Raw genomic sequence first — 14564 nt, forward strand, 5'->3', positions numbered from 1 at the left:
TCATTTTTACTAATTTCTTATGTCTATTTCAAATGTGCTAATATGTTTCGAAGACTGCTGCACAATCATTCAAAGTAACCATCAACGTCTAGATCACGATTCCTCGTAAATTATGTGAAGTTAATTCGTTCGGTACCCCAAGATATTTTCTCTCAATAATTGCATTTAGGGTTTTTCTTAGATCCGCCAATCTACAATTCGTCTTCATGTCAGTTTGTGCTGTCCGCTACACAACAGCCATTCTGTGCTGAAATCACTATTGGCCACAATGCAGACGCACATTTTTCCCACGCCAAATATATTTCTATTTACTGTTAATCGCTATTTATTTTCTAAAACAGAATGCAATATTTCTCGTTCCATAAACGGTTTTCTATATGATCATAATGACACCTATTATTTTTACTGTGTGTTGCGCCGTTAGATGGGGAAACGGGGAATGATGGTCAGTCTCAACGATTCTTTTACTACTAACATTATTTCTAATTGCAGTAGTTATAAATAAGGCTATAAAAAATACCCTACATTTGACGGTGATAACAGTAATATCATTACGCATCGTTATTATCTTCGTTGACACCATCATTATTTTATGTGATGTTTCATAATATGCGTACTGTAATAATAGCTTATATCATTACTATTGAAGAGAATAACTTAGCTTACACACTTAACTTGCATGTAAAGAGAAGAGAGAAATGAAATAAGCACGGGGGAGGAGGGGGGGGGGAGTGGGTGGGTCAACTCCTCACAGAAGTGCTATACAAACAGCAACGCGGGCCGAGGGGACGTCACCGTGAAACTCGGTTCGCTGCGGACAGATGCTAGACATTAGATAAGCCCAAACAGGATCAACAAAGCCGCCGATTATTGTACAGCGTCGACGACAGCCGGCCCTTTTTTCCATCTTTTTCACTTTCTCCCTTCGGATGTTTTTCGTCATAGACGCGAACTTGACGATCCATTTAAAATGTCTAACAAACAGCGAGAAACAAGCTCCATTTTTCCCGCGTTCCGTTCTTGCCTATCTGATAACGAAGTAACTAGAGAAAAACAGTTTGCCATTGATCCGTTTAGCTGTACCATAGAGATTCATTACTGCTACTTCGTCTGTAGCTATCGGTTCATAGCGAAATACGTGTGTAGCTCACCTACAAGGCGGCTGTTAGGGCGTCTATATGCGTACTATCCACATTTACGGAGAGCCATCGTTCAGACAGTCTTTGCGTGTAATTCGCGTATTAGCAGATTTGGTTGCAGCATGTTCGCTGCTGCATTGTACAGTACATTGAAAAGGGGCTGAGGGCGTAAGTATCCATGCCTGCTTCGTATCCCAAATATTCTTTCATCGTCGCCAATACTCGTAAAGAAGCACAGGTTGAGTCATATATAAATTAATGGGGAGATTTCAGACACGCTAATCCGTTCGCTAAATAAGAACCGAATACCGAATATAATAATAATATAATGTCTGATAACTGCTAATAATATGACAGCCGCAAAATACGAGCAAATTTTTACCTTATAACTAATAGCATATTTGTTTTAAGTATTCTTAACACCGTTATTTCTTACGTAGTTTGAGGATGGTTGTTATTATTATTGTCAGCAGTAAAAATCAAAAATCTATTCTCTTTCTAAGACCAAACCAAGAAAATTCAGCTAGGGCCGTCCTACTCTAGCTTTTGGGGGTAGTACTAGATAGCTGTTGAACTCGCGTGAGAGGTCATTATTAGTGGCGGTCGTGCGCATCACAACGCGCCCAAATTAACGTGGTTTCTCTTCCATATCTTTCTGGTTTTGCTGAAATCTTCCATGCTCACCCCCCTCAGATGCGGTCTGTCATGCCGCAACTCAGTAACCATCAAGAAGTCCGTTTGCGCCAATTAACTTCCTCCTGTAAACGATTCACAAGGTCTGCTTTTTATTTTTGAGTTCAATTTCTTTTTACTTTTCATTGAATGTTCGCCCTGATTAGGTTTACGAATATCCTCTCGTAGGAGCCTAAGTCAGCTTTTTGCTGGGTGCTCTATAGCCATGGCGCCGACAACCTGTTCTTAGCGGGTGATATGTGCAACACAGCTGATGGGGGAAATATTTAGTACATAGTAATTTGTTTTTCCCATTTTCATTCGTCCTGTCATCATTATCATCCGTCTTCAGCATCGTCATTAGTTTGTTCCATATTCTCCTCTTCCTTCATGTGTGAAAATTATTTTAAATTCTTGTTACTTATTAATATTATTATTATGATTATAATTATCATTATTATCATTATTATTATTATTTCCTTCCTTCACTTACTTGTGTCTGTACAGTTTTTCATTAGTTTTACTTTCGTTCGCATAATCATGTTGTGCTGATAACGACTTCTTCTATTCATCAGCCATTAGGCCCCCCGTCAAGCTTAGAGCGAGGCCCTCGAGTCTGGCCTCTGTTGGGCCCTCTTAGGCAATCAACTCATCTCGGCGACCACGGAGCAGGCCGTTCTCCCGTATTCTCTCTCCCTCTATTATTTCTATTTCTGGCTGTTTTAGTTTTCTGATGTTTCGTATAATGTTCATGTTCTTTGTTGATGTTAGCTTGTTCGAACTGTTAGCCTTAACGTTAGCGAAGAGAGTTTGATCAACGACGACTCGTCCTATCTGCGTTTATCGGAGTCCATGTGGGACAAGGACGTGTTCAGCTGGCCGAGGAATCTGTTCAAATCCCTCACAGTCTGTGCCTATCTCTTTATCACTCTTTCATCATTACTACGCTACACGCCTTTTTGAGACGTGGCTCTCATAATGTGTTAGATTTATCAGACTTAATTTCATCGATCGCGCTACACTCTAGCTTAACTTTAAGAGCTTAACCCGCAGTTGTGTTAAGCTCAGTCAACTTCGATGACCATGATCGCTGTCCGAAACAGATTGATTTGCCGATCGACTAACTTTAGCCCCCGACTTCTCAACGACATCGTATGAATGCACAATTGTTGACACTATCTATGATAATTTGATAGGATTTCTTATGTCGCTCGTTTTCTTCTACGTTTTTCAATGTTATCTGTTTCTCTACAGGTTTTATTTGTTTCATCATCGGTTCGTGACGGCCAACGACACATTTGCGTCTGGATACAATTGCACTACCTAAAGTCGGTGTATCTTTCAGCTTAACTGATCTTGATTTCGATGCTACCGAGCGAAGTTCAAATCGAATTTACGGTATGACGATGTTGTTCCCGTTCGATGACAATGTAGCAGCAGCGAGTGTTATTGTTACAGAGTTTATGGCGTTAGGTGGTATATCAGTTTTCTTATTGCCCTTATTGTTTTCCGATTGGCCGCCATTGTTATTGCTGTCTTTCGACTCTTTGGGTCCGCTTTCGATTCTCCGCAGCTCGAGGTGGAACTCAGCTTCTTTTTCTTCTTTTTGGCCTTTTTCGGAACAATGCCGTTCGCCTTCTTCAAGTTCTTCTTAGCGACGGCCCTTAGATAACCGTTGGACTTTTGGTTAGTCAGCGACGGGAAGTCTTGTTCGGATTCTGTAATGAGAGATAATGATACGTCACAGAAATACATAAAAAATAAAAAAAAAAAACAACTGTTAGTGAGTTTTGTATTGACCAACGAGATCATACTTGTTCAAACGCAGAGAGATTTATGCATATGGATAATTAAAAGCGTATTGTAACGCAAGCTGTACCATCCTGCCCAAAAGCGTCCTTCACCTAAAGCTTTCAGCGGCATTCAACAATATTGAGTTTGACAGTCAGACAACAAACAGCCACTGACAGCAGGCACAGTAAAAGCAGACACGAAATAGATTCCTTTTTTAACTATATAGAACGTGCAGCGCCTAACAGCTTTCACGCTCACAGACACTGAGGGATTGATAGTACCAACTGCATGTTCAGACACAGCCATAGTGGCATTTGAAATAATTTGGCCTGGACCATGTACATTTACTATTTAAGTATAAGCCAATAGTTCGTTGGTTTTCAAGTAAGTAGGGGTAAAAGGAGTAGGTGTGAAAATCAGAGTAAGAATGAATCGTTCATTTTTCTGGCCCTCATTATAATCATTACCTTAATGATAGGTAGCAATTTTAAAGAGTGATACAAGAGGCCGAGTCTTCGAAATTTTATCCTCTTAGCTTATTTTTCCCTTTCACCGCCTGCCAGCTAGCCTCTCTTCTCGCTTATAGAAGCACGAGCATACAGCCGAAACGTGCATATGTCCCAAATAAAAAAAACACATTACAACAACAGCAATTCTGACAGTTCATGTGTGTTTTACCCTTTAAACTTCCATCGCGTTAGCTAATCTCCCTTCCATTCACAGCCAAGAGCATCGCCAAATGTGGCTGTTACCTTTGAAGTAGGGCCAAAACCGTTTGAATACAGGCAGGCGTCTCGAGAATACTCGTAAGCCGACGACCCCTGCGACCGACAATGGTGGAATAAGGCTTCTGTTTTTCAACTGGGTGGCGACACTGGGTGAGCCTGGCTGCGAGGAACTACCACAAAACACACCATCTAACCCCCCACCCCCTGTAAATATGGGTCAACAAAACATAATCGCAGCAAAAACGACACAAAAAAAATAAAAAATAATAAAAAAATTGACGAAAACAAAAACAGCAAGAAATATAGATACATAATTAAAATTATATAAACGAGATCGTCTCCTCTAGAAGTGTGAGAACAGTTGCATATATGCGTGTCGTTCATGAGGATATAATTAAAAAAAAAAAATTCTTTCTACTGGTTTGGTTTATTGATTTCCCCACAGATCGTTTAATATAAGAGAGAATAGGCGAAATTATTTCGTGGTCATTCAACCAGTCAGACTGGGTTAATCCTTCAGTGATGGGTCAGAAATACAGCGTTACGAAATGCAGAAACAGATTATAGGAAACACGTATTACTCTTTTCAACTTGGAGAGCAGGGTCGGATGGCGATGGGCAACAGCTGCAAGCTGCAAGCAACTATGTTAAAAACTATAGGCCTCTTCTGTATAAAACTAGTAATAACTACTGGCCAATTAATATGATCTTAATATCACGTATAGAATATATACTAATGCGATACCAAATATAGCCATATTATCGATCAGACCATCATTGAATCTGTTACTGAGAGTTTAAACAGGTTGACCTTACCTCTGCACTATACTGAGCTTCTTGATTTTATTACTTCACATTATTAATATAGGATAGGTAGTGTTTGAATATTGGTTGTTCACTAGGGATGCATTCTGATCTAGGTAAGATCATCTCTATTACATTATTATATTTTATTTACAAAGCAGAATATCTTACCCGTTCCGACAGGCAACAAAACCACACAAGATAGCTTTGCTCAAGTAAGTGTCTAAAATGCATGCCGCTGTATTAATAAGTTGACAATGTTGTTGTTGTCATTTAGCAGTAAGAGCAAAATTTTATATAGTACTACGACTTACCTATGGTAAACTTGCTGTTTCGTTTGGCCACATGCCCAATTGTATCCTTCTTGGGGTGGCCGTTTCCGTGATGGTGGTGATGATGGTGATGATTTCCATGCTGATGGTGGCTTCCGTGTGTATTACCGGTATTAGGCCCGACATTGCCTGCTGCCAGGCTCTGGCCGACGGATTGGCTACAGAGCTCCTCCTCGAATGGCGGATAACCATGCAGGAAGGGACATGCAAGACCTTTGAAGCAACTGTCTTCCTCCCAGAAGCGGCACGTAATGGCCGCAAGTTCGTGGCTGAACTTGCAGTCGGTGCGACGGCAGTTGCCCTCCATGTAGAACGTGCACGGCTTACGCTGCGCTCGCTGCCGTCGACGCTGCAAGTCCTGTATGCATCGTACGCTGTTTATGATAGCCGAATCGTACGTTTCGGGAGAAGCGAATAGGCACGACGCCACAGGAGTGATCGTAGATACACTCGATGAGAAGTGCGACAGATACTCGATGGGCACCCCGCATGAATCTTCCGAGTAGCCCAACGAACAGCTCAAGTCCGCCACCCCCCTGTCCTCCTCGCAGCCCGGCAGTGATCCGTACTCCAAAGAAGCATCTAAAAGTGCCCAATTGCCCCACATTTTACGCAGCGTAGATGACAAATGTTGACATATGTATGTGAGCTAATAGTTATTACGACGAATACAAATACAACGAACTACCTACGAACTAGTACTACGAAAAATTTTATGGGAGGAACAACTAACGTGGATATGCACTGTATATACAGCAAACGCGAATGCAGAGCAAATTAAATATAAAACATATGCTTGTTGTTTCCAATAGGACAAAAAGTTTACTGGAACGTGTAAATAAATTCATATATGGAGAACAAAATCCTACTATTCGACAGGAAATATTGTGGGATGTTAATCCCAGGTGGTCACGATCAACGGCGCGACACGAATCTCCGCATATTCCGATACAAACGTGCATTCAATGTAGTGTTCTCTGCAGTTACATTACATTACATTAATGATGGTTATTATCTTGGCCAACGAAATATTCGGTGCGGGCAGTATGCCTTCCGGTTTGCTCACCATGGTACGACGATGACTCGTAGCCGCTTGCTGTAGAAGCTGTTGTCGATGCTCCTGTTATATTACGATCTTCACGGTTGCAGCAAGCAGACGTTTTGTCGCTGTCATCCTGATTCTGTTCTCGGCGTTGCTGTACTCGTTGTGCATGAATTCTTGCGATACGCTGTTGTTGAGCGTCTTGGCTTGCTTGTAGTGCCTGCAAGGTTCGTGCCTCAAGCATAATGTCAAGGAATAACTCCTCCTGTTCGTCATGGATCTCATTTCGTAGTTCCTTGGATGCGGCGCTAGAAGTTACCGCGGGCCCAGCAGTCTGCCAACAGTGTGCTACCCCCAAGATGTCTGCGTCGCTATTCACAGCGGGGGCCTGTGGCAGCGTAAAGTTTACCATCTTCCACAGGGCCTGAACTTCCACGTCATCCAAAGCGGTCCCACCTGAGCAATAAGAAGCCCACACACAATCACATTAACAAGACACGCGTTAAAGGTAATTTCTCATCATTCATGATCATTCAACCAATAACAAATACTGTGTTACATGAAGATATCTCTAATAACGCCATAATTAACTGTACAGATACCTATCCTTCTGTAGCTATATCCTACTGTCTGCTAGCAAAGGATTCCATAGCCAGCATTCTGTCGCTAAGGATGGTGTCAATTACGACTCCAAATTCTTATCGGCAAAATTTTCATCTTGCCGTGCACCGTACCGTTCAATTGATCTCGTCATATGATCGAATATGATACTATCTAAATTCACCCTCCGCTGAAAATACATAGGTTTCTACATGTGGTGTAGTAGCCTAAAGCAGCATGTGATCGCAAGCTATAATGTTCATAACAAGAATATCGTTCTTATAGATCGTTCACAGATGGAAAATGTCCATATTAATTTCGCACAAAGCCGCAAATATCGGGCTACTCAATGGGATGGATAGCGATTGATTTCGCCTCTTACCGCCTTTTCTTAATTAAAATCCTTCAGGTAAATTATCGTGTTTCTAGAGAAAGAATCAATCCATCGTATGGCTAAAGACCTACGATACAATGAAAATTATCGGCAGCCAAATCTTCACAAATTGGGTTGCGACAGTGTTGTATGAATGAGCTCTTATTTCTTATAACAATCCCAGCCACATAAGCATCGGTGGGGCCTCATTCTGCTTCTTTCAGTAAGAACTTCACAGTCAGTCAGTTGTCGACACCCAGAAAATGAATCATTCATTGATTCACTTCGATAACTCGAAATTTGACAGCACAACAACAGGATGTCCAAAAGGCAAACCAGGCAGCGCTCACGGTTGGCCGCTGTACCCCGTCGAATCGTCGTCTGTCGACAGTGATGGTGATCTCCAGCGTTCTATTCCATTACATCGCGTTGTTATTCGGCAGTGACCGTGTGTACCACTGCACAAAGACTGCCAAAGCTGTCAGCACAAGATTGTGTGCCTGTTGGACCATCTGGAGCGTGCCACTTTTCGGCCATGTACACAGCCGCGTTTATCTTCCCAGCTACAGGTGACCCTTCTAAATAGAATTGCCTTTGCGATACGTTCACTGCCACGTTTCTGTGACAATCGGTAATCATTTGATGATCAGGATACTGCCGATCGTCTCACAGCTCATCCTAGCGAGCTGCGTCAACAGCAGCTGTAATAATAACAGCTGGTACCTCGGTAGTAGACGACTAGTGCAATCTGTTGCTAGTTAATGGTAACTATTGATAAATAGGACAACACTGCTAAATTTTTTATAGTGGAGGTAAAAGGTTATAAAAGACACAGATGAGATTAACAATGAATCTACGCGTTCCACTAGTCTTGCTGATTCAAAATGTAGTGATGATAATTGTGGTGGCTGATAAGACAAAAGTTATCGGCGACCTGAAGTCACGGTTTTCTTTCTATCAGGCACCACTAAAACGGTGCCACTGTTCTCAATCAGCTGATTTTAGGTGTTTGCCATAGAGGTCACAGGGTAAATAGAACGCACGGAGCTTTCGGCGATAGGCTGTAAGGTTAAAAAGGGCTCGTAGGGCTAAAAAGTTTGCTATAAAACAAACAAAACCGAGATTTACTTCCTACTTTAAGACCATTACCAGCAGTTCGCATGTTTACATCTTTCAAGCTCGTGAATTTGATATATTATGCGGCAGTAAATTAGAGGCAAAAAATAATTCACGGACGGTTACAGCAACATCAATAGGTGCATACTAATACATAGAAACATTGAAAAACCATGAAACTGAGATCATCACCCACGATCAATAAAATATGAGCTAATAGTTGGCCGAGAAACCCTGACATGATATGACAACACGTCAGAGTTTTTACGAAATGTACTTTTACGTTTCGTTTACGCTTACATTTTACAACGCCATGTGGGGACCCCCTGTCGGGTTCGTCTTGAGTGATGCTCGTAGCTGTGGTGCTGCGAATGGTGCTATTAGCAGCAGCGTTCGCGGGACGGGTTACCAATGTGGTGTCGGCGGCGGCGGTCACCGCCGTTGTTGTTGTTGTTGATATAGATCGACTCTTTTGCTGTTTATTTATATCCTTCATCCGCTGCTGTTGCGCCAGTTGCCGCTGCTCATTGTTATTGCTAGAATAATTGCTGCTGTTGCTGTTATCATTATGACTGGCACAGGCCGTCGAAATTCCTGCCGCAGACGGAGTGACCATGCTCGTTGCTGAAGCCGCTGCAGTTCCGGTGATAGCAACGGAAGCTCTACTAGCAGAAGAGCCAATTTGAAGCAGAACCTGCTGCTGCTGTTGCTGTTGCTGCTGCTGTTGCTGTTGCTGCTGCTGCTGCTGCTGCTGCTGTTGCTGCTGCTGCTGCTGTTGCTGTTGCTGTTGCTGTTGCTGTTGCTGCTGTTGCTGCTGTTGCTGTTGCTGCTGTTGCTGTTGCTGCTGCTGTTGCTGCTGCCTCCGCTGCTGCTGCTGCTGCTGGTATTGCTGCTGCAGCTTTTGCACCTGTTTTTGATTTGAGGTCACTTTAGTTAGGTTGGTTTGTGCTGTAGCTTGCAGCTGGTGCTGTTTGTGCAGCTCCTGTTGCTGTAGAATTAATTTTTGTTGTTGTTTAAGCAGAGAGCGCTGTTGCTTGGTGGTGCCGCCAGCAGCAGCAGCACAAACGCTGCCGTTAGTATTGCTGCTGTTAGCGATGTTTTTCAAAGACGTAGAGACCTTGGAAGCGGTGACAGCAGGCGCCGTGTGGCTGGCAGCTGAGGTGGCGGCATGATGCAGCTGTTGTTGGTGCTGGTGACGTCGGGGCGGTTCCGGCAGCAAGTGGTACGAAGCGAGCTCTGCTAGAGATGAAGAGGGCGGTCTGTTTTCGTCGTCGAGGTTCGCCTGCTCGGGTTCCACACGGATCGGTGTGAAGTGAGTCCGCGGGGACACGAGCAAATCTTCAGCGTCGTCGATGGTAGATGGGCTGCTATTGCTGTCGATGGCAGGATCGCTACTAGCTGCGGACACAACTGCTGATGTGCCCCCAGCGACGCCTGGTCCCAAAGGGTTTCCGCCGATGGAATGATACTGCGTATGTTGACTATCGTGTACACTTCTCTCGACGCCCATCAAGATTCGGTTAGCTGCGCTAAACTTGCGTGTTGGGATCACCTGAAATAAAAACGACGACGACGACGACGACGATAAAAAGAATAACTCGAATGTTATCAATTCGCTTGATGATGCATTGCAATGCAAATGATTACGATGACGATGATAGTGACGAACCGTCTACACACTGGCGACATTATAGAGACATACTATTTGCCTAAAACCCAATCCAGGCATCCAGGTGAATATTGAGATCCAAGTGGAAAAGGTTGAGTCAGCGTTGACAGCAAACAACTCGAGATCTCATTCATTGTTGCATACCTACGTATATACAGACTGGATATAGAACACAAAGTCTGAATTAGTAACTGCTTTCTTTATATACTCACATAAACTAGGTACTGAGATGAATTTGCTGGCCGCTTTAATAGACATCATGATATGTTAACCTGTGGCACTTAGCGTAGCATTAAACAGTCAGAATTGACAAATAGCTTACATCAGCAGCTTTACATAGATATGGATACACATAGTCAACATGCAGGGGTCTCTCTAATGAAGCTGCTGTGTGGCTTAGCAGAGATTAAAGAACTGTACACTTTGGGTGCGAGCGCGCATGGCCGGATTAGAATGACTGCCTGATATGTTTTAAAAAGGATTTATTCGTTAAAATTTGGGTAACATCTATTCATTTCTGTTGTTATCATTGTCGTCGTTGTTTTGTTGATAATGATAGGCCTGATGAGTCGCAAGCGCTAATCATAGGCTTTCGCGCATATTAACGATTGCTAACTTATGTGTAGTTTATTTGTCGTGAAAAAACTGGCTACAAGTACGTCACCGCAGCTCGCCACAGTAAAACCGTCCGGACGCGTTTTTAGGACAAGCTATTGAACGTTAACGATCGCACGACATGTGAAAATCAGATCGCATCAAAGGCAGTAACAAGGTAACTACCTACTGAGAAACATTTTTGCCGAAAATCTCTGATTTGGGCGTATGCAATTTACCTCAGTAAAAGCTGTCTTGTCTTTGTCGTAGTTGAGTGCCGAATTCTTTAAACAAATAGTTGGAGGCGGGTGTGATTCGAAAATCTGTTCCGAGATGAAATCCGACCCGATGATGCCGGTACCCGTACTACAATTATACTGGCTCTTTACAACGTTATTCGTTGAATCATCATCGTCCTCGAGGATTTTACTGAAGATTGACAAGTTTGGGATGCTAAAAATAACCTCGTCACAGGCTCGATCGGCCCCTGTGCGTCCACCGGGTTTCCCTCCAAGGTCCAATGATATCTTCCATAGGGATGATTGGTGATCAACAGTCGGCGCATCAGCCCAGATGGCTGCAAGCTTCGAATCGAATTTTTGGGTGAGACGCGAAAGCAGTGCGTCCTCTCGTACGATTGACCCCATATCGGTTTCGTGAATGTTGGCTGTACTTCTAAAAGTAGTTATTTTATCTGTAGCTCCCGTTGATATTGAATCAGGTTTCGCTTTAAGATGTCCCGGCGATTGTCCCCAGCCTTTGTTTTTAGTACGATCAATCTTAAATAATCCTTTGAAATCGTCCGCGAGGCCTAGGGCTGGTGAGAAACTCTTGCGTTTATTCTTCTTTCGCTTACGCTGTTCTTTAAAAACACCCTGCTGCTGGTGCTGCTGCTCTTCTCTCAGTAGATCCTGTTCCTTTGAGATGCTATCGGTGCCGTTTGTCTTACTCACTAAAGGTCGTTCGTCCACCTGCAGGGCAGGAAATGCGTCAAAATATTTCTTGGCAAGTTCCGCCAACGTACGGGGCTCCTTGTCTACGTCCAGCCGATCTCTAGCCACCGAATGTCTTCGGTTATCGCCTGTTAGCGGGGTCTTCTTTGTTGGTGTTCGTTGGTTATCGTTTTGGTCCGCTTCAGCGTCCTCAGTGGGCTCGAGACGCGCAAGTAATTCTTCCACCAGGGCGTCAAACTCCTCGTTTGAGTCTGCCGCACTTTTGAGGCACTCGATGGCGCACCGCTTAGCTAGCAGTCTACGCCGCTCGGGTTTCGTTGCCTGCGGATTATATGGAGTCTTGTTTGCGTTCGTTGAAGGACAGTAATAGTATTGGTCGTCGCCGTCGGGTTCCTTCAACAGCGATAAAACGTAGTAAGTATAGGCTGCGTCTACGCCCCGGTTGACCAGCTCGTCCTGAAACCACGTCGAGACAGCGGCCGGAGTAGACACAGAAGCCAACTGATGGTACTTCATCTAAACAGCGGGGCAATTGACGTACTCTGTGTCGACCCACGTTTTTTATTGTTCGCCTTTTTCCAGCTTCTGCTTCTAGCGAGCTACTTCAAAGCCAATCGTAGGGACAGCCCTTTGAATCTGGCCTGATTTCACTTGGCTCAGATTGTTTTGGACGCTTCACTCTTAAATACGAACAACGCAGCCACCGAAAGAGGATAGTTGCACACTAAATTGTTCTGCACGCTAAACTAATCTTCGAGCTAATGATAAAGTCACGAGAACATGCGGCTTTTCATTGGATGTCCGGATGACAAAAATCACGTTCAAATGAATGATTTGCAAGTTTGAAAAGTGAGATGCCCTGAAATAACACCAGATCGAGAAAAAAGAAATTAATCATGTAATAGCGTCTTCTTCGTATTGAGTGTTAATACGCGAGTCTTTGCTAACTTTTCAAAATTCATCGTGTGTGGTTTTTCGGAAAGTGCAGATAGACTGCGGGGTGGAAAACCATCTGTGGTAATACTACGTATACATACGTTTGCGGTTTATGTTTTCTCTTTAATCATGTTTTATTATAATTATTACTGGTATTACATATGTATTAAGAGTATGCTAACACAGGTACTTACAACGGTCAGCTTTTACTTAATGTGTGGTTTTTCATTATCTGTCAGGTGTTCATCTTCGAGCTAGTCAACAGTGTCATTGAAATTCGACGAACGCTAAATGTTCGACCGTTGAAACGGTTCTACTGTCACTTTTACCTGTTTCATCCTGTGAGAGGCTGAAGTCGCTCGTTGTTCTCGTTTGTTCAAGACATTAGCAACAGCAGTTCTGAAAATGATACGGTGGCGAAGTTACAAATTGCACGCGCACGCTTAGTTATGATGGTTCAACGCTCGATTCAAAGTTGAACGCTTGCCAGTTGAAGACATAAGTAAAGGCTGATCTTCCGATAGTTAATTCAACTGATTGATTGATGTCACAAATTAACTTCGATGATGTGGATGTTGTATAACATTGTTCTCTTCGCTGCTGTTGAATGCTCGATCGTCGTTGCAGCTCTTCTTAAGTCTGAGTTTTGCTTTGCTGATACTGATGTCGTATCTTCGTCAATGTTGTTCTTAACTGAACTTCGTCTTGTCGCTATCTTGTTGTTGCTGTTGCAGCTGCTGTTGCTATTTTTGTCGTCGTCGTCGTCGTTGTTGTTGTTGTTGTTATTGTTGTTGTTGCTGTTATTGTCGTTGGTTGTTATTGTTGTTGTTAAAATAGTTATCTCTAATTGTAATCGTTGAGAGAGAGGGAGCTGTAGGGAGGGCCGCTGGTGGTTGGGGTGGCCGAAGCCGTTTAGTGCTTAGCGGTTGTCCATGATGTCGGGCTTACCGGCTCCGTCCGTTAGTGGAGGAGATTGCCACAATGCAGATGGTGCTAAGAGGCTAATGATGGCCTCCGCCCGAACGGCCCGCATACAGCCACTCACCGCTCACCATCTTCCCTGTAAGGCAAACAAGTTATACTGAATTGATATTAGATCAAATTAGACGAAGCTTCATAAATAATGAGCAAGTTCGTTGCTAAGTACAGCGGTAGGGCATTGCAAACCATATGGCATCATTAATGATAGAAGTAGTAGTAGTAGTAGCAGTAACAGTGTTAGGACCAAACAAGGCTGGCCATCAAAGGCCAATTTTAGGTGGTGTCTCTTTGTTTGACTTGTAGACTTATATATTTGCATATATTTGCTGCTGGTCGACACCACCAAAGGCGTAAGCAACCCACCTCCACGTAGACTTCAGGGTATGATAAATGATATAAAACAATATCCAAGCTAGCTCACTTGAGCTTCGGTAACAGTGTAGTAGGTGCCGTGCTTGCCTGCTGAACTTAGAAACACACTTTGCTTCATGCTGGCACGAACCTTTGTCTATTGTCTAAAATGCGTAAAAAACGCAAGAAAAAACTATAGTGTCGACCACCATACATTACCGTAATAATTGATAACATGGTTCAATAAACAAACATCAGGTACTTACTTTAAATGATGTGTATTCATTTAGGTATTGTGTAATTGGTGCTAAAACAACAATTAATTGATTCACTGCAATACTAACATCAACACCGCACTGCTACGCCCTCGGCAACGACTAGCATCTACTCAGCAGTGTCAGGTTGTTTAAATACCATTGCATTGCATTAAATGAAGACGAAGCTTTTGAGTAGATCCCTTGCAACGCGGAGGGCGCCATT

At 43.2% G+C, this 14564-nt stretch overlaps 1 protein-coding gene across 5 annotated transcripts in view; it reads right to left on the reverse strand.

Moving 5' to 3' along the window:
• Positions 1-561: 561 nt before the first annotated feature.
• Positions 562-14564, reverse strand: part of LOC111250730 (uncharacterized) — a 41275-nt gene continuing 27272 nt past the window's right edge. Inside the window, exons 1-8 of one of the 5 annotated variants that reach the window (XR_002673491.2) lie at positions 13082-13222; positions 11103-12675; positions 8901-10152; positions 6536-6967; positions 5452-6051; positions 4358-4537; positions 2305-3529; positions 562-1897 (exon numbers count right to left, since the gene is read on the reverse strand). Coding sequence is in view for 4 of the 5 variants with exons in the window: in XM_086990375.1 (XP_086846501.1) it covers positions 3273-3529; positions 4358-4537; positions 5452-6051; positions 6536-6967; positions 8901-10152; positions 11103-12332 (3951 nt within the window). In the remaining variant the exon portion in view is untranslated. The other 4 variants (XM_086990375.1, XM_022806367.2, XM_086990376.1 and 1 more) reach the window with 4 other exon arrangements.

The sequence above is a fragment of the Varroa destructor genome, unplaced genomic scaffold (assembly GCF_002443255.2).
Source record: "Varroa destructor unplaced genomic scaffold, Vdes_3.0 BEIS01000005.1, whole genome shotgun sequence".
Taxonomy (NCBI): Eukaryota; Metazoa; Arthropoda; class Arachnida; order Mesostigmata; family Varroidae; genus Varroa; species Varroa destructor.